Source organism: Motacilla alba, chromosome 3 (genome assembly GCF_015832195.1).
Source record: "Motacilla alba alba isolate MOTALB_02 chromosome 3, Motacilla_alba_V1.0_pri, whole genome shotgun sequence".
Classification (NCBI taxonomy): domain Eukaryota; kingdom Metazoa; phylum Chordata; class Aves; order Passeriformes; family Motacillidae; genus Motacilla; species Motacilla alba.
The window spans coordinates 103,947,649-103,967,051 of record NC_052018.1 but is presented as its reverse complement, the minus strand read 5'-3'; the positions used below and the strand labels follow the sequence as shown (position 1 = coordinate 103,967,051).

Genomic DNA, 19,403 nt, shown 5'->3' with positions numbered 1-19,403 from the left:
CTGACAGAGGGTTAAGATAGATTTTGGAACAGTTTACCTCATCTGAGAGACTTAACATCAGCATCTGCAATACTGTCCATGAGTTTGCACTTTCTAAAAGCAGTCTGGATCACATATGAAAGTGTTCAAATCTTGCTTGATTTCCATTTCCCTTCTTACAGCTTGGATGGAGGACAGAGGCTAATGAGGGTGCTGTACAAACAATAAAAAAACCTCCCATGGTTCCTGTCCCATGCAGGGAGGGTATGGATGCAGAGAGAAAGGCTCCTTGTGTGGTAGCAGTTAGGGGTGTACTGGAGCAAACAATGGGCACTGATAAGCTGGCAAGTCCATGGAAGGGCTCGGATTGTCCCAGTGAGGTGAGCATTGTCCCAGTGAGGTGAGCACTGCCACTCTCCTTCTGCTGCAGTGTTGTCTCCAGGTGAAAGGGATGCATATCTCTACAGAGGCAGAAGGGCTCTTAGGAAAGAGACCTGGGGGTGAAATGATTGGAGCTTTGTTCTTCCTCTGCCCCCTTTAACCACTCAGCACAGAGAAGCCAAGAGGAAAACGCTGCTCTCTTCCCTGGCAGGAGCCTTGGATCAGACATCCTTTATTCCACCCAAGGTAATTTCATTGAGATGTGGGGCTGGAGTTGTCTTTGTCTTCCTGTCTTCAAAGGGGACCTGACACAATGGGGTCCTGAGCCTGCTGCTGCAGAGATAACACAATGTTTGTGCTCCACTGCAGCTAGAAGATAACTTCCAGGGAAACAACAAGGCTTTATCATGCAGGTATGTCACTTTATGCTCTATAATCACATTCATTGGCAATAAGAAAAAGGAGAGAAAGCTTCTCCTCAGTGAATAGCTTTAGGAAGTAGATAGATGGTTTATTAAGCTCTTTCAGTCTTGGCACTGGGTTTATCTGGCTTAGATGACCTTTGTGGCATCTGAAACTTCTTAGCATTAAAGCTGTAACAAGACTTCTCAGATCTGGGGAAAGGTGCCTATAAGGGAAAAGTAATTTCAATTTAGTTTCTTACAGATAGCAATCTGTCTGATCTATTTCTACACGAATCAGAGAAATGATCTTTCTGTCATTCTGGTTCTTCATGAACCTGGCTGATTTATCAGTCTGACATTCTTATCTGAGAAGGGAGTAAATGCTAAGAGGTAGCATTAATAGTGTCCTGAGTTTTGTCAATCTTCTTGGCAAAGCTGTCCCTATTCCAAACCGGTATGAAATGTAATGTTTTGAGGAAGCTACTGCAGTAGCTCCAGTACTCAATAGGAAAACACTTATGTGTACAAAGCTGAATTATCCCTTAAAACATGGATGACAAATAGGAAGCATGATCTGCTCATTTCTTTTCACAAGCCTCATGCAAGAGGTCAGAGTTCAGCTGCTGCAGGACCATGAGATCCCTCCTGAGCTGAAGGGAGCTCATCCTTGTTTTCATGAGCCCTGATCCTTCTGTCAACCCATGAGCCTCTTTTGAGTGGCTGCCTCACGAGTAGTAGCTAACTGTCCAAAGGCAAGTTGGAGGGTGGGCACACCCAGATGCCACACGGAATCGAGTACAAAATTGGGTTTTAATTCCAAGACAAACATTGACTATGGTAGCTGGCTGCGTTGAGAACTGACAGTGTACAGCTGGCTGGTATTGCCTGGCATTCGTAGCCTTTACACTCCAAAGTTTAAAACATGAGGATGAATGGCAAACTTGAAGCTTTGGGAGTGAAAACATTTTCCCCGTGGCTGAGTGGCTGTTTAGTTTTTTCCTCGGTTTGGTTCGGCTGCGGTTTTGTATTTTTACTTCGATGGTAACTGACCCGTTGGAGGTGTCACGGGTAATTGTTGTTCCTCTGGTGCTGTTAGAGCACCATCTCCTGTCTCTTCCTGGGATGGCTCCCCCAGGGCTCCAACACGGAACAAGCTCGGTTTCAAGCCATACTGGTTTCTTTTTTGCCTCCACACGCAAAGCAGATTTTGGGAAGAAACTGGGTCTCCTATTGCTGCTAAATACTTGATGCTTTGAAACAGGGTATAGACACCTCAAACAAAGCTGTCCTCTGCCACACACAGACCACCTTTCCCTCCTCTTGCTCTGCTTGGCTGGGACTTTCTGTCATTTCACCTGTGAGAAATGCATGGCTAGGCCCTCCTCGGCCACACTGAGCCCAGCTTAGCTTGCAGCCTGGAGGAGACTAAAAGGTATGGTGACAAGCTCCACAGGTGGTGTCCAAGTTCTCATTGAAAATATTCACTTCCACCATGAGAAAGCTGATCATTGCACTTCGCTCACTCTTCAGGAGGTCTTCTGGGGAATGGGGAGGACAGGAACCAGAGCTCAAAGCTCTCTTCTCTTTCAGCTGTTAAACACAAACCAAGTTGGGGCTTGTATAGACAGCCTGTGGTGTTTTCCTTTCTCCCACTTTTTTAGCAAGCTTGTGCTTCTTTCAGGAAATGCTTTTGGGAAAGCTTTTACTTGTGTTATTTGTTCCACAGACACAGGGCTTTAAGATTGTGCTCCTCTTCCAAACTGCTTTGGTTTAACCCAGCAGACAGGTAAACACCACACAGGTGTTCCCTTACTTCCTCCCTAGTGGGATGGGAGAGACGATTGTAAAAAAAAAAAAAAGCTTGTAGATTCAGGTGAAGACAGTTTAACAGGGCAGAAAAGGAAGGAAAAATAATGGTAAGAGATTATAGAAATCATGTGATGAACAATACAGTTGCTCCTCCTCTGCTGACCATTGCTCAAGGAGTGCCAGAGCAGTGGGCTGGGAACCAGCAGCTAACTCTCCCCAGTTTTATTGCTTAGCATGACACCATATGATAAGGAATAAGGAATATCCCTTGAGCCACTGGGGATCAGTTGTCCTGCCTTTGTCCCCTTCCAAATTATTGTGCAGCCCCAGCTTCCTGGCTGGCAGGAGGAACCTGAAAAGTCCTTGACTTGGCATAAGAATTGCTCAGCAAGAACTAAATTATCAGGGCATCATTAACATCTTCCTAATCCTAAATCAAAAAATGCAGCACTAAACCAGCTCTGAGGGAGGAAAATTAACTCTGAAAGTTGAAAGCAGGACACAAACTCAAAACAGTTGCTCAGTATTTTAGTTGATCTAATGTTTGCAGGGGGGTGCACTATGGCCTTGAAGCCCTGGGTCCTGGTAAGGCTCTTTGCTGTTGAGATGTGGCAGTGGGAGGAAGATGTACACAAACAGGCAACTTCAGAAAAGCAGATTTGCTTTGCCTCCTACTTGGAGAGCCAGTCCTGAGCTGAGAATGTTAGTCCTACACCTGACAATGTTAGCGATACTAGTAATTTGAATTTTACACACTTTAGCATACACACATCAGTAGTATGCTTCTACTTTTTTATTCCCACCGCATGTGGGCCGTCAGGAAGCTGGGAAGGCAAAATTAATATTCACCTCAGACAGCAGTTCATTTTGCTTTGTTTTGGACCTGGAACTGTACTCTGCACATTCCAAACACAGTTTTCTGATGCATTTAAAAGAAAGAAAACAGGAAAAAACCAAAACCCCAGAGCTGGACATGGGTGAGTAGAGTTGATCACAGGGCAATAATTTCCTTTAAGCAATGGTGGAGCAGTGCCCACATGGAAACCTGGGGGATATTTGTAAACTGACCAGTGCATGAATGTAAGGCAAACACCCAAACTATAGGAAGCAGATTGAGGTATTTCACCTTTGCGCCTCGAGTATGTGTGAAAGTCTGCATGATTCGGGAATGGATTTGCGTCCATGCATTCAGATAGGACAAGTACCAGTTGCACAGCATCACACAAAGCTGCAGGGGAGGATTCCTGTCTTGGTCTCATCAGGAAAAGGCCTCCTTGCCTTTGGAAGAGAGTCTGGGAAGCAACACAAGATGGAAGCAATGGAAGAGGGACACATATTTGCCTAATTTCAAGGCAGAGACAAATTCCTGGGGCAAGTCAGATGTGCCAAACCTCTACCTCATATCCACAGGCTCCCTGAAAATTGTGTCCATCCCTGGACCTCTCCTCTCAGAGGGTCAGGGCACTGCAGGGGTCTCCCCAGTCGGCTGGGGTACAGATTTCCTTGCAGAATGGTGAGCCACTGTGGCCTCGAGCAGATAAAGCTCAGCCAGGGAACAGAGCTGGAGGAAAAGCCGGTGGATTGTCCCTGCCTTGCTGCTGGAATGGAATGGCCTCATGACTTTGCCCAGCGTGTGTCGCTGACCCAGCACGCCCGGGGATGGAAACCTCGGCCCGAGAGAGGAGACGGGAACTGAGACAAGGGTGAGACTGTGTAGGGCTCGCAGTTTATTTTATTAAAAAATGTCTGGGTGTTATGAGTGGAGTGCTCTTAACCCCTTCGCAGGAAGTTCTCTGCTCCCCGCTGACCACGACAGCACGCTCCCGAGCAGCCGAGCCCCTTGAGGGCAGAGCTGCTTCCCTCACGCCGTGCCAGGGGATGGACACGGCACCGCATCCCACACTTAGCGGGGACACCCCGTCCGTCGCCATTCCAAGGCAGAACTTGCCGCCTTTAGCCAAGACGAGCTCCCTGCCTGTCGCCCAGCCACGTTCGGTAGGGGCACGCCTCTCCCCTCCTTCTGCGGGGCGGTGTGGCGTGCCCTCAGCCAAGATGGCGGCGGAGCCTCAGCGGGCGCGGGGCGGGTGTGCCGCCGCCGCCGCCGCCGCCATCTTGGCCGCGGGCAGCGCGCACCGCTGAGCTGGCCTTGCCGGGCGCGCGGGGCGTGCCGGGAGGGAGCGGCGCGAGCGGCGCGGGCAGGTGGGAGCGGCGGGGCTCCGAGGGGATGGGAATGGGAACGGGAACGGGGATGGGGGGGTCTGTGTCCCCTGAGGGACACAGGCGGTGTCAGGCGGTCAGTGACGGCCCCTGTGAGGGGGAAGGGGTGGTCCCCTGTGAGGGGGGCCAGTGGTGTCCCCTGCGGGAGGGAGTGCAGGGGGCGGTCAGCGGTGTCCCCTGAAGGAGTGTGGAGCGTGGTCAGTGGTGTCCCCTGGCGCGGTGCTGTCGTGGGGGTCAGCAGTGTCCCCCAGGGCAGGGCTGGGGTCAGGCGTGTCCCCTGTGGAGGGTCAGCAATGCTTTGCCCGGTGGCCGTGGCGGGGATCAGTGGTCTGGAGGGCGGAGGTGGCACCTGTGGCTGCACTGGGGATCTGTGGTGTCCCCTACAGCCATGCCAAGCACAGCAGCTGGGCCATTACACCTGTCCTCCCACTGTCCTGGCCCCACAGCCCATGGCAAACCCAGCATGGCAGTCGGGGCTCTGCCTGGGGCAGGGAAGTGATGCCGGGCTACATTTGGAGAAACATGGAATAAATTTGCCCTGTGGCTGTGCTGCATACCTGAGATGTCAAATGTTTGTATTGCTGTTCTGATGTGCGGGATTGTTTGCAGGCAGACTCAGCTCTGACTTTCACCTTGACAGACCTGTTTGTGGTGGGGATGTGTTGGGAACCTTGCTGTTTGTCCATCCAGTGATGGGGGTGGAAACATGGGGCAGTTCTGCCTAAACCTGATTTACATCCTTAATAGCAAGGAAGAGGAAAATGTCAGTGAATTTGGAGTTCTGTAGGAAAACGTTACACCAAAACTTACCCTCCTCTGAGGGGAGGTGTTGCTTCTGATTTCTCATGTGTGTGGCCCTCCTGAATATCCCATCTGCAGTGAGGACCAGGAGTAAGGTAATCCTAGAGCATCTGCAGCTGTAGGTGAACCTCTGAGTTTCCTTGTCTGAAGGAGATTGTGGAGCTGCTGCTTTTGGCTCTGTGAGTTGCTGCTAGTGCTGTGTGGTTTTTGTGGTCTGGATTTGACAAGCAAGTTTTTTGATAAGCTTGTCCTTGCCTTTCTCAGAGAAATCAAAAGTAGTGATGGCCTGGAAGCTCTTGTTTGTGCCTTATTTTGGAGAGTTTAGTAAGACAACACAGAGAATGACTCCTCGGCTGTGTTGGGGATATTCCTCCTTGATGTTTTCTGAAGTCTTCTGGACTCTCAGTTCCTTCCTTACAGTGGGACAATGATGCCATGCAGAGTGGGTGTCCAAAAGACCTTTTTTGATATTTTGTCATGTACTCCCTTCCCTTTGTAAGCAGGTCAGGCTGGCAGCTTGGTGACATTTGTGACAGGTTTGGTGTCAGACTTGGCCTCCTTTTCTCCCTGCAACGTTTCAGCTGAGGGCTCCAGGATGTGTTGCAAATCTGGCCTGTTTTCCTTTACTGACCCAGTCAGGCAGGATTGCCTTGAGGCCAGCATGAGGCTGATTGGATTTTGAGATGTTAAATGTGAATCATAAGGGAAAAAAACCCCAACAAACAAACAACCTCCTGCATTCTGACTTTGAGTGTTGGCTTTCCTTGTTTCTTTGTTGGATTTGGTTTTAATTGGCTGTAATGTTGATGGGAGCACCGGACAGAAGAGATTAGCGGAGTCACATGGTTTAGTTGATAATGGGATTAATTCATTGTAGTGTGCAGGCTTTGTCCTGCAGTGTCTTGTGCCCCCACCTGTAGTTGATCTGCTGAGCTCCTTTGCAGGCCTGTTGCCCACACAAGTGGCTGCTGCCCGAACGTGCCTTCTTGTGTCCCTCAGGAGCTTCTGCGGGACCATGGCCACGTACCTGGAGTTCATCCAGCAGAACGAGGAGCGCGACGGAGTGCGCTTCAGCTGGAATGTGTGGCCTTCCAGCAGGCTGGAGGCCACCAGGATGGTTGTGCCTCTGGCCTGTCTCCTGACCCCGCTGAAGGAGCGTCTGGACCTGCCCCCCGTGCAGTATGAGCCAGTGCTTTGCAGCAGGCCGACCTGCAAAGCTGTGCTCAATCCACTCTGGTAGGAATTGCTCGGCTGGGGATGTTGGAAGGGGCTGGATAGTACCTAATTTTCATCTGAACTTCACTACTTCCTTATACCCCTTTTTCTCTGCCCTATGCCTGACAGCCTCTTTTGTTTTGATGTGGTGGGCTTGTTAAAATCCATACATCAACCTGCCTGTTACTAGAGGTGTCAAGAGCAGGAGGACACAAGAGGATCTTTGGGGGAGGCTGTTAAAGCAGAGTCCTCTCAGCATCCCAGAGAATTTCATGGTGAATGAGGAAACTCATAATAGACAAAGACACCCATTATACTGATATTGTGCTCAGGATTGTGATCACTTGTTTTCCTGATTCCTACACATCCTGCTGCTTGTAGGTTAGTTCCAGTATGAGCATAATGAAGTGATTTTAGGAGAATATCTTGGTCCCAAAATCATGTGATGATCATGCATACTTGGAGCATGGTGTTGGGCTGAGAAAAAGCAGGGAATGTCAGCAAGAGGACATGAAACGAGATCAAAGCCATGAAATGAGAACGTGGCAAGGCATCCTGTACTAGCAGGATGTTGTACTGGGCTGAGGAGAGTAAACTCTGTGGGACAGGGAACAGCCTGTTTGTTCTGTGTTTGCACAAGATCTGGGTGGATGGCTCCTGCTGCTCTGAGACTGGAGCACTTGTGTGCTGCAGCTGCACAAACAATAAGACATGAGATGAGCCTAACTGTAGTGAAAGAATTATTAGACGCAAGTCTGTGTCTGCCAGGGGTTGAGCTTCAGAGAGCTGTCAGTGGTCCCTCATGCTGACAAGCCTGGAAACGGCAGGGCTGGATTAGCTAATGAACTTCCTAGTAATAGAACCAGAGTCTGAATCCCTAAAACACTTGCTGTTCAAGCTGGAGTGTCTGTTTCTTCCTCAGTGTTGTGAACCAGCAGGGATTAATGAATTAATTGCTGTGAAATTGTTCCTGAAGTCACACCAATGCCTCACCTTTCCCTTGCAGCCAAGTTGACTATCGGGCCAAGCTTTGGGCTTGTAACTTCTGTTTTCAGAGAAACCAGGTAAGCTGGAAAAAGCACTTCCACCTTTTCAGTGAGCGCTTTATTGATGGCCTTCCCTGGACATTAAACATAAATTGTGCTTCTCTAGATCCTTTTCCTTGGCCTTCTTCTCTTGCTGAACCCAGTCAAGCGTACAATCTGCTTTATCTGACAGTGATTTTATTGTCAGTGATTTTACTGGCATGCAGAGCATAGTAAGGAGATAAAAATGCTATTTTGTTCCATGTGTCCCAGTGTGTTTTTTGCATCTGATACTTACTATTCCTGCAGATTATGGAATTCGTTAGATTTGAGTAGACTTTTGCCCTCAGAAACTCTGGCTAAAAGAATTTCAACTATTACATTGTTGCTGCTGTAGCCTTACCTTTTATTTACACTGGACTGAGCAGCTGCCCATCCTGCTGGCCACTTGGCTGTGCTTAGGAAAAGCACTGTGGGTTTCTTGCAATGAATTAATCAGATTGGTGCAGTGGCAGTAAATCAAAAGTTGAATAACCACATCATCAGCGGGCAGGCTCTGTGCTGCAGAGGAGAGCCCTACATTTTTGTCCTGCAACTTCCTTGTCCTAATTTTTTGTTCTATTTTTCAGTTCCCCCCAGCATATGCTGGCATTTCTGAAGTCAATCAGCCAGCAGAGCTGATGCCTCAGTTTTCAACAATTGAATACATTGTGCAGGTAAATGAACCACAGGCAAGTTTGGAGCTCCCAGAATTGTCTTGTTTGTGACAAATGATATATGTGTAAAATTTTCTTAGGATAATGCAAATAGATACCATGTCTGCAAGGTGCTTAAGAAGGGGCTCATTTTATTCCTTGTCTGGAGGCTTTATAAAATGTCATTTCTTCCCACGTCAGCGAGGTCCGCAGACACCGTTGATCTTCCTGTATGTTGTGGACACGTGCTTGGAAGAGGAGGATTTGCAGGCCCTGAAGGAGTCCCTGCAGATGTCCCTGAGCCTGCTGCCTCCCGATGCCCTGGTGGGTCTCATCACTTTTGGCCGCATGGTCCAGGTTCATGAGCTGAGCTGTGAAGGGATTTCCAAGAGCTACGTGTTCCGGGGCACCAAGGACCTGACAGCCAAGCAAATCCAGGTGTGCTCTGCCATCCCTGGCTGCTCTGCCTTCCCTCAGGCCAGGGGCTTGTACCTCTCAGCTCTATTGGGCTCTCAAGCACAGGGCTTCTCTGGGAGAAAGGAGGGCTTGGTGCTCTCAACTCTGAGCCTGTTGCCCTCCCAGTATCTGTCCTGTCTTTTTGCCTTTGTAAATGTCTTGGAAGCTTGTTCGGAATTGAGGTTGTGTATCTCACATAATGGACCCGTGATCCATTCCTAATGGCAGTACAAACATGAATAGTTTTACAGATTTAAGTATATTTAATGCTGCAGTATTGCAGGTCTCAGGGTATATTAAATAATAATACAAGTAATATGTTTAGTGTTTGAATAGTACATCTCTGCCTCCTCTTTACTGTTCTTAGGATATGCTTGGGCTTTCGAGGCCAGCAGTCCCCATGCAACAGGGAAGACCTCTTCAAACTCCAGAGCAGCCTGTTATTTCCAGCAGGTAAGCTTCACCTGCACAGCACACAGCAGGGCAGATGTTTCGTGCCCCTTTATACCCGCAGGTCATGCTTCTAACCCTGGGTTTCCCAGGAGGGGAAAGAAGATTTAAATGGTATTGTCTTGTCACAGTTATTTACCTCCATTGAACACAGTTTTCTCTTTCTCAGCTTCTCTTTTTCAGTGGTAGTTCACCTTTGAACTTCTTTCCTGTTCTTTATGTGACTTTGCCTTCTTGTCAGTTCCTGATATCTTGCTTTGATCAAATTTTTTATTTTGCTCAGGCTTGTTATCTTGGAAAGTTTGCATGTGAGAAGACAACCTGCTGCATGTCTCTTTACTTCTGATTATTGTCTCAGTGCAATTTATGTGTGCCAGGAACAAAGAGGCAGGTTTTTTTCCTTCTCCAGACTCAGAAGCAGGAATACACTGTGTTTGACTTTTTGCAGGTTCCTACAGCCTGTGCACAAGATTGACATGAATTTAACAGATCTGCTCGGAGAGCTGCAGAGGGACCCATGGCCAGTGACCCAGGGAAAGAGACCCTTGCGTTCTACTGGAGTGGCTCTTTCAATTGCAGTTGGCTTATTGGAGGTACTTCTAATGCTGTTGTTTGAGATGAGCAGGCCAAAGTAAGCACATGGCCATGCTTGCTGAGATGAGTGCAGCTGGGTTACAGTGGGGTGCAGAGGTGCAATTTGTCTCTACTGACATTTGAGCTGTGCTAGCACCAGCTGATGTAGGTGGGCTGGAAGGTTCCATCTAAATGGTGAAATTTGCAGGTGTTTAAAGGTCTCTGCTTCTTGTGTGTGTTGTCACACAAGAGGTGATACTATGCACTGGATTTATCTAAGTATTATCTAAGGTAAAAGTAAAGAGAACAGAAACTGCCTGCTTCCTGTTTTGAAGACATGAAGCTTGATATGGTTTGAGTTTAAACTTTATCTGAGTGCTGTGACTCAGGAAGTGCATCACTATCGAGGTAGCCTCTAGCAGGGACACGTCACCACTGACATTGCAGGAGCATGTGCAGACCCTTCTCTAAAGAAAGCATTGTTGCTATTTAATCATTGTTGCCTTTTTTTTCCCCCCTCCTCCCCCTCTCTGATATAAGTCTTTGTTTTTATTTTAGGGCACATTTCCAAACACAGGGGCCAGAATAATGCTGTTCACAGGCGGGCCACCAACACAAGGGCCAGGCATGGTGGTGGGAGATGAACTGAAAACACCCATCCGTTCCTGGCATGACATAGAGAAGGATAATGCAAGGTTCATGAAGAAGGCCACCAAAGTAGGTACCAGGGCTTGATGAGTGTGTTTAAAAGCTGAAACTGAGTGTTGTGTCAGAACACTATGTGGGTTGCATGGTTGTCCTTGAAATAATCTGAGTCTTTGTGTATGCTAAATGATGAGGATGGTTAAGGGAAGAGTAAAAAAGCTTCCTCCTCGTTAATTCTCTATCGTGGTCTTGTGCCTTCTCAGAGAAGAAAGTGCTTCACTGTTGTTTCTTAGCTGATGATGGGTGGAGAGCTTGTTCATCCGCATCATTGTATCTCCTCCTGGAGAGGAACAAATCTCCCAAGAGCTGGTTATTTCCAGAAAGCCTCCTTTGTCTTCTTGACATGTAAAACAACCATTAAAATAGAAAAAATGTCAGATATGAAATGTGCCTGTCAGCTTAGAGAAAGCAGGATGACACCTGTTCTCTTAACTATCTTTGGGTTCCCAGCAAGTCATCACAGAGTAGATGATCCCTTGTCATTTATTCACTGTTTATATTTGAGACAGTAAACTCAGGCTCATCCAAATGCATCCCTCTTGCTAGAAGGGAGCAGTGTGCTGCTGCCAACATCTCTTTAGCTACCACAGCTCTGGCGATTGCCCCATCTGTACCTTGTGTTGGCCTGAGGTGGGAAGCAGCAGAAATTGCACATTGCAGCCTCCTAACCCCCGGGTGTGTGTTCCCAGCACTACGAGACTCTGGCCAACCGCTCTGCGGCCAACGGGCACTGCATCGACATCTACGCCTGTGCCCTGGACCAGACAGGGCTGCTGGAGATGAAGTGCTGTGCAAACCTCACTGGGTATGTTCACAGCAGGGCGGCACTCAGCTGGCACCTGCTTTTTGGGGGTTTTTTTGGATGGGGAGAATAGTTCAGCAGGCAATTAGTGCTGTCAAGGCAGAAGGGTTTTTATTGTTCTGTTCTAAACTGTGGTTTGAATTTGCCAGGAATAATATGGCAAGCCTCACCTGATCCCAGTCCACATTTCTGGAGTCTCAAAGCAGCATGTGAATTAGCACTGCTGTTAGAAAACTCAATGGTGGGTAGAAGCTTTCCTTGTGTGGGCCAGATTTTCTCTGCTTAACAGCTCGCTTATGCTTTCTCCAGGGATTCTTGACTTCTCTGGGCCCAGTTTTAAGTGACATGTCTTAAGGGGTAAAGGTCTCTGTCCCATACTGCTAGAAATGATCTCTGTGAGGAAGGCTGTGTGCTAACCCAGGCCTTTTGGGGACTTGGCATGTCTTACTGCAAGTGCAAGATGTTTGTAAATAAGCCCTCAGTGCTCAGCAAGGAGAAGAGAGACTGTTTGATCCTGTGGATGTGTTACTGAGCTGCATCTGGTCAGGCCTGGGTTTGCCAGTGCACTTAAAGGAGGCCCAGCACCTTCCCTGTGCTTCAGTGGTGCAGCCACCCCTGGTGTGCTGTGGGTGGTTCCAGCCCTGCTCAGGGAAAACAGGCTGAGCAAAGAGCTTTCCAGGGTTGAAACACAAACGTTATGAAGGCAGCTGAAGCAATGGCAAGAAACAGAGTTGAGAAAGGACACTGACAAACGTGGAGCACTAACCCCTGTGGCTTTGTAGGAGGCACCCATGAATCTGCACTCCCTGGTATGATCCTGCCTATGGAAAGGCATGCTCTAAAGGGATAACTGCATGTGTTTGCACGTGTCGCGGGTTCAGGGATGTATCTTTTGTGCTTCTAGTTCCCAACTGCTTCAGTTCCCTTGTTTTTTTCTTTCCTAGAGGACACATGGTGATGGGAGACTCCTTCAACACTTCTCTCTTCAAGCAGACCTTCCAGAGGGTATTTAGCAAAGGCTACAATGGGGAATTTCGGATGGCTTTTGGTGCAAATCTGGATGTGAAGGTGAGAGATGAGTTTGATTGCAGTAATGGGGAAATACAAGTGCTGTTGATTAAAAAGTCAGTTTAAGTCTCTGGGATGTCTGGGGTGTAGGAGTGTCTACATGTTGGAGGTCAGATGTAGTGCTTCTTTGGGAGAAGCAGCACTCTACTGGAGGGATATTTATTTGGAAGCTTAGTAATTTTGTTGTTGTTATTGCATGGATTTTTTGTTTTGTTTGTTTGGTTTGTTTTTGTTTTATTTAAAGCAGCCTCTCCTCACTCAACAAGGAACATTTCATACTGTTTCATCCCTATAAATATGTCTTCATTATTAAAATGTGGTTCTGCAGATTCACTAATTGTAGCAGTGGATGGTCTGGGAAAATACCATCTCATTAAAGCTGAGCAACTAATTTAGACTGTGTGTATTGTATTTGACTGACTTCATGAAAAAAAAACAAACTTTTTTTTTTTTTTACCTTGTTCAAGACCTCCAGGGAGCTGAAAATTGCAGGAGCCATTGGACCATGCATATCCCTGAATGCTAAAGGGCCATGTGTGTCTGAAAATGTAAGTTTCTGACATGGAAAAATCTTCAGTAAAGAAGTAAATATACAATGCAAAGTTTCTGTTTAGACCTACAATTGAACCAGAATGTCAGTTTTCCAGGAAACATCCCTAGGAAATTACAGCCTTTCTTAGACTAAATTCTTGCTTCCTAAAGGCCTGCCATTACTTGTACCTCTGATCAGAATTTAACATAAGCTTGCCTTTCCTGCTGCTAGAGGAAAATTGCTGCTTTCTTTTTGATTCTGTGCAGGAACTTGGAATTGGAGGGACATCTCAATGGAAAATCTGTAGTCTGGATCCCAGTACAACTCTGGCCATTTACTTTGAAGTGGTAAATCAGGTCAGTCCTGTTTTTTTTTTTTTTTGTTTTAGTCATCTTTTTTACTCATCAAACTACTTGTTACAGGTCTAGAAAATGCCATGGCACCCCCTGTGTTGCAGGTGGATGGTTGCAAAGCAGCCAAGTGTTCTGTGATGAGGAAATAATTTCAGAATTTTTTTTGCACGTGTCTCTTTCTTTTATGTGCTGTGGGGGCTTTTTACAGCTGGGAAGAATTCTGGGAAAGGCATTATGTTTTGAAGTGTGCCCTTGTTTGATTTGCAGCACAATGCACCCATCCCTCAGGGAGGCAGAGGGGCAGTGCAGTTTGTCACCCAGTATCAACACTCCAGCACCCAGAAGCGCATTCGCGTCACCACCATAGCCAGAAAGTGAGTACCCCCTGCCAGTGCTCTGGCAGACTGGCAGCAGCTCCATCTGTGCTGGGATTCCTGGCTTTTTGCTGCATGCATTGGCACACATGGATGCACGTGGCATTAACCCTTTGCTCGCCCTGCAGCTGGGCAGATGCACAGACTCAGCTCCAGCACATCGAGGCCGCGTTTGACCAGGAGGCAGCTGCCGTGCTCATGGCACGGCTGGGAGTGTACAGGGCTGAGTCTGAGGAGGGACCTGATGTTCTGCGTTGGCTGGACAGGCAGCTCATCAGGCTGGTAAGACCCAACACGCTGAGCTTGGGGGCATTCTTGATTTCAGTGAAAATGGAAGAGACAACAGCAATCTTTTTTCAGATTGCCTTCCTTTGTTTGTGCTCGGATCATGGTCACATAGCTGTAGCATGGAGTAACTCAGAACCCAGTGTGATCAGCAGATTTAGGATGGGATAGGTGAACGTCCTGTCATGCTGAAAGGGATTGAATAAGGGATAGTGAAACACAGAATAATGCAGGTGCGATGGCCACTGGTTCAACCCTCCTGCTTAAAGTAGGACCAGCTTTGAAGTTAGAGCAGCTTGCTCCAAGTCTTGTTCAGTTGTGTTTTGAAGATCTCCAAAGGTGGGATTTCTTATGCTTCTCTTGACAGCCTGTTCCAATGTCGGGTCACAGTCAGTGTGTTTTTTTTTTTTTTTTTTTTTTTTTCTTTTTCTTTTTTTTTTTTTCTCTTCCCTGTCTCTGTCTCTCAATCAGAATTTCCATTTCCCCAGTTACCAGTCAGGTAGACAGCAAGTTGACTCCCTGATCTCACTCTTCACCAGGCTGAACAAACCCAGCTTCTTCAGCTTCATTTTCTTCATAAGATGCTCCAGCCCTTGACTAACTTGGTGGCCTCTGCTAGACCAGTATATCCATGTTTGTCTTGCACTGGAGAGCCCAAAGCTGGACACAGCATTCAGATGTGGGCAAGTTCAGGATAGCAATCTGAACTAATTCTGCAGCCTCCTACTGTCTCTTGCTTTGAATTTCACAAGCCCATATTGTCTAAATCAGTGCTGGTCTTGTCCAAACACCCATGTTGGGGTTGGTACTAACACAATATGGCACACCAGACCCTACAAAACCAGGGCAAATCAAACAGAGATTGGAGCACAAGCACAAACAGGGGCAAACTGTTTGCTGTAATGACTGTGGGATCATTTAGAGTTTAATTTCTAAAACCACTGATACTTATTTTCAGTGAAATGGTGAAGTACTGATCTGCTGTTCTGCAAAAAGTGTTCCATAGGGTACTGAAGAGTTTAGGTGTAATAGCCCTGAATTAATGGAAAAAAAAAAGGGTAGTGCTGTAGAGGCACCGTTTCTTTCATTCTTGGATGATTTCAAATCTAGACTTTATGAATATATATATATCAAAATAGATTAAATCTTCATTCTCATTCCAGTAAGACAGAGAACCCACTGACTTAAAAATAGCCTGTAAGTGCTGTATACTTGTTCTTGTCGGGTTCATGCCTTGATTGTTTAAAAATTAGTAGAAGAACACCCTGTAGAAAAAGAAATGTAAATTCTATTAAAAAAAAAAAAGAAAAAAATCGAAAAAAGAGAGGGGTAACCAAAGTACCCATTTTGCTTCCAACAGTGTCAGAAATTTGGACAATACAACAAAGATGATCCCAACTCCTTTAGGCTGTCAGAATCATTTTCTTTGTATCCTCAGGTAAGAATACCACTTCCTACAGCCGTGGGAAAAGTGTGCAGGGGTGAGTGGGAATGATGATAAAACATCTTGCACTATTTATCAGATTCAGGAGGGGAGGAACAGGTGCTTTTTTAATGTAATGGACTGGTCCTGTAGTTCAGCACTGCAAGAGACCAATAAGAGAATAAGTCTGAGGAGTTATTTAGGGGCAGACTTTTTCCCAAAGAATTTGCTGTTCAAAAATACTGGAATTGGGTCCAGATGTTTTGGCAACTTTGGCTGACATTTCTTGTCTCGCTCCTCTTTCTGGTGCAGTTCATCTTCCACCTGCGGCGCTCCCCGTTCCTGCAGGTCTTCAACAACAGCCCAGATGAGTCTTCCTATTACCGGCACCACTTCGCCAGGCAGGATCTGACCCAGTCCCTCATTATGATCCAGCCCATCCTTTATGCTTATTCTTTCCATGGGCCTCCTGAGGTGAGTCTGTGTTTTCCAGGAAGAGGTCAATCAACTCAAAATAAGGAGTATTCAGTTGAAGTAACACTATTTCAGCCAAAAGGCCCCTGTAAATTAGAAAAAAAATAAATTAATGGACAAGATACTTTTATTCAAGATCATATCAAATTACACTTGGATGGGCATAGGAGTTGCTCTCTGGCATCCTGAGATCTGAGAGCTTAGGGGTGCCTGACTTTGTTCTTTATTTTCCCCAGCCAGTGCTTTTGGACAGCAGCAGTATTCTTCCTGACAGAATCCTACTGATGGATACTTTCTTCCAGATAGTTATCTACCTTGGTGAGGTATGGTGAAACATACTCTCTTTCTCTGTTTGTGCTCCTTCCCTCCTGCCATGTGTGCAGCCAGTTTTGCTGCTGGTATGAAATATTAACAAACTAACTTCTTGCAAAGCCTACACAGCATAATGACCGTGTCATGTACATGCTGCTTGTTGGAATACAATTCCCACCACTGTCAGAATAAAAATAATACTGGAACCACTAAGGTTATGTTCTGCACAGAGTAGCAACTGTTGTGTTAGCTTGGCCATGAAGGTGGTCCCTTACCGTGTGTGGAAAAGGCCAGAGAAACTGGAAATGAAGCAAGGCAGAGTTACAAGATGATATATATTTTAACAGAGTTGCAAGTATTTTCAGAGGAGTGACAGACTTTTGCTTGCAGGGTTTTCATACTTAAGTATTGCGGCTCTTCAAGAAATCAGTTAGGCAGTTTTCCAGTTTCTGCTTTTAAATACTGGATGTTTTTGAAAGCTGCTGCTATATTCCTTCTCTCATGACTGAGGGAAGTGCTTAGATACTGTCCCTTTCTAAAAATCTTCTGGAGTTACCTTAAGGGGTTTCTGTCTTCTGCTGCTGAGCAATACACTCAGCAACTGGGTAAACTTCAGACAAGGGGAGAGCTGAGTGTCTGACCTGTGTATGTGTAGAGGAATTGCTGCAGACATGTGGTGCATGCAATGGATGCCTTGAAAATACTGTAAGGCCAAGTCAGATTCAAAAAGTCAGTCATTTATAAACACTTCACTTCTGTGTTGGCACAGGCTGAAGCATATTGAAGATTTTCAACAAACTGCTCTGGCACTGCACAAATTACTGCCAGGTTTTGTGTTGGTGTGCCCGTGCTTGAATTCAGGGACAGAAAGTAGTGTTGTAGGCACAGTAGTGAAGGTGTGTGTTTGCCCCTAAGCAGAAGCACATGTAGCATTCTGCAGGGTAAGAAGGGGAGGCTTGTAGACATCTCTGCTCCATTTTAATTTCCTCCCTGTCCCATCAATAGACTATTGCCCAGTGGCAGAAAGCTGGATATCAAGACATGCCTGAATATGAAAACTTTAAGCACCTCCTGCAAGCCCCACTGGATGACGCCCAGGAAATCTTGCAGACCAGATTCCCAATGCCACGTTACATCCACACGGAGCACGGGGGCAGTCAGGTAAGGAAATTTCTGGAGGAACTCTTTCTGTTGTTGCCTAGAGCAAATGGCTCATTCTGCTTTTCTGAAAGGATGGTTCTGGTAGTCACATACAGTTTAGCTCTTCAAAGTACAGAGTTTGCATATTTTCTGATCAGCTTTTGCTAAAACTCTGTCTTTTAATAGGCTGGTCACTTGCTGGATATGGTTATGAAATCTGAGGGTGGAAAAAAATGGAAAAGCCAACTTAAATATGTTTTTATTCCCCAGTAAAAAGGTGGGAAATAAATGATTTGGCTATGTGTCTATAGTTAGCTTGCCAGGACAGTAATGCTGAATGATTGACCATCTGTATCTTCATTCTCAAACACTGAATGAGGATATAAAATTTTTCTTATTTTCACTCTTCCTGGAATTGCAGTGTGCTGTACTTGTTTGTAGCAGTGAAGAGGCAGGAACTGATGCTCCAAACCAAAGATTTGGTGTTGATTTTTGATGTGACCCTGTTACACTGGTCTTGCACTGAGCCCTTTTTGGAAGAGCAGATGTGGCATGGGGAGAAGAACAGTGCTGGTGTTTCCTGTGCCATGGAATCAGGGCTGCCCTGCCAGGCGAGCACAGCCTGCTGTAGCAGGGCACTCAGTGTCCCTGGGAGACAAGCTGTCTGTGGAGCAGGGGTTTCTGGGCTTGGCACCTGCTTAAGTTAACTTAGTACCTTGCAAAAGCAGAGGAGCATTGCTGGTCATGCATCCAAGGTGTGATGAAGCCTGAGGGAGCAGACGGGTCTCTCATTTTACCAAACTCCTCCTCTTTTGTCTTTATAGGCCCGGTTCCTCCTGTCTAAAGTGAATCCTTCTCAGACCCACAATAACCTCTATGCCTGGGGCCAGGTAAGCAGTGGAGGAGCTGCTCGTGTTCGGGAATGCTGTAAAATACACATGGACACGTTTGTGTGTGCAGTGGCCATCGTGTCTCACCAAGTGGCCACAAACAGCGTTACGTTTGTCTTTGGTTCCTTACATTAGTGGGCAGCACTGGATGATCAGAATGGAGTTTTCAAGCCTGGATGTCATGCTTTTTCAGTATTCTGGAAAAAGGAATTAGCACATGGATACATACAGATCTAGTTTAGCTGAGAATACTAGACTTTTTTATCCTCTTTGCTTACCTTGTTTGTGTAGAGCTTTGGGCAGCAAAATTCCCAGTGCTTTAGGAAGAAGAGGCTTCCCTGCAGCAGTTCAGATTTTAGGAGAGGATAATGTCAGTGCTGTTGCCAAAGAGTAGCATCTGGCTTTTGCAGGAGAAAAAGGTTTTAGCAGGCAATGGATTCAGAGTGCTGACATTTGATTTGCTTTTAGTTCATCCCCTGTGTTAGCAACAGTATTTTAGGCTTGTTATTTCTTTGCTTTTTCTACAGGAATCAGGAGCCCCAATCCTGACAGACGATGTGAGTCTCCAGGTATTCATGGACCACCTGAAAAAGCTGGCAGTTTCAAGTGCATCGTGACTGATCAGACTGAGCAGCAGGAGCAGACGATTTACATGGATCGTGTTGATGACAGAAGTGGACCAATTTATTTACATTTCCTTTTCTCTCTTTTAAACTAGGGATTTTAACTGTTACACGAAATAAACATTCAGGGAGAGTTTTTTACTTCTCCCTTCTAATTTATTTGTATTGCTGTTTGTCTATATTCTCTTCACTCTGCATTTTCCGCACGTCGTAATTAGACTTGAAAGGTGTTTTAGCCAACAGCGATTTAGCTTAACTTTTAATGATATCAAGAGGTCTCCCAGCAAGCAGGGGGCTGTATTAATGAAAAATAAACCGGGGTAGGAGCGCTGCTGCTCGGTGTTGTTCCCAAATCCCGCTGTCGGTGCCGCGGGCGGCTCTCGGCTCCTTCTGCCCCGCCCCCCGCGTATGCCCCGC

The 19,403-nt window shown here is 46.5% G+C and overlaps 1 protein-coding gene across 2 annotated transcripts; it reads left to right on the top strand.

The window, feature by feature from the left end:
* The first annotated feature begins 4,604 nt into the window (after window positions 1-4,604).
* SEC23B (SEC23 homolog B, COPII coat complex component) lies at window positions 4,605-19,151 on the top strand. 2 transcript variants are annotated; one of them, XM_038133366.1, is made up of 20 exons: window positions 4,605-4,772; window positions 6,591-6,827; window positions 7,813-7,870; window positions 8,461-8,547; window positions 8,728-8,964; window positions 9,350-9,435; window positions 9,881-10,025; window positions 10,564-10,722; window positions 11,400-11,515; window positions 12,457-12,580; window positions 13,048-13,128; window positions 13,379-13,468; window positions 13,733-13,839; window positions 13,968-14,121; window positions 15,485-15,562; window positions 15,860-16,021; window positions 16,258-16,344; window positions 17,339-17,494; window positions 18,298-18,363; window positions 18,891-18,980. In XM_038133366.1, the coding sequence occupies exons 2-20, from the start codon at window positions 6,607-6,609 to the stop codon at window positions 18,978-18,980; spliced, it is 2,304 nt and encodes a 767-aa protein (XP_037989294.1). In that variant the 5' UTR covers window positions 4,605-4,772; window positions 6,591-6,606. The 2 variants fall into 2 exon arrangements, with proteins under 2 accessions (XP_037989294.1, XP_037989293.1); XM_038133365.1 differs by lacking the exon at window positions 4,605-4,772 and having other exon boundaries at window positions 6,598-6,827; window positions 18,891-19,151.
* The last annotated feature ends 252 nt before the right edge of the window (window positions 19,152-19,403 follow it).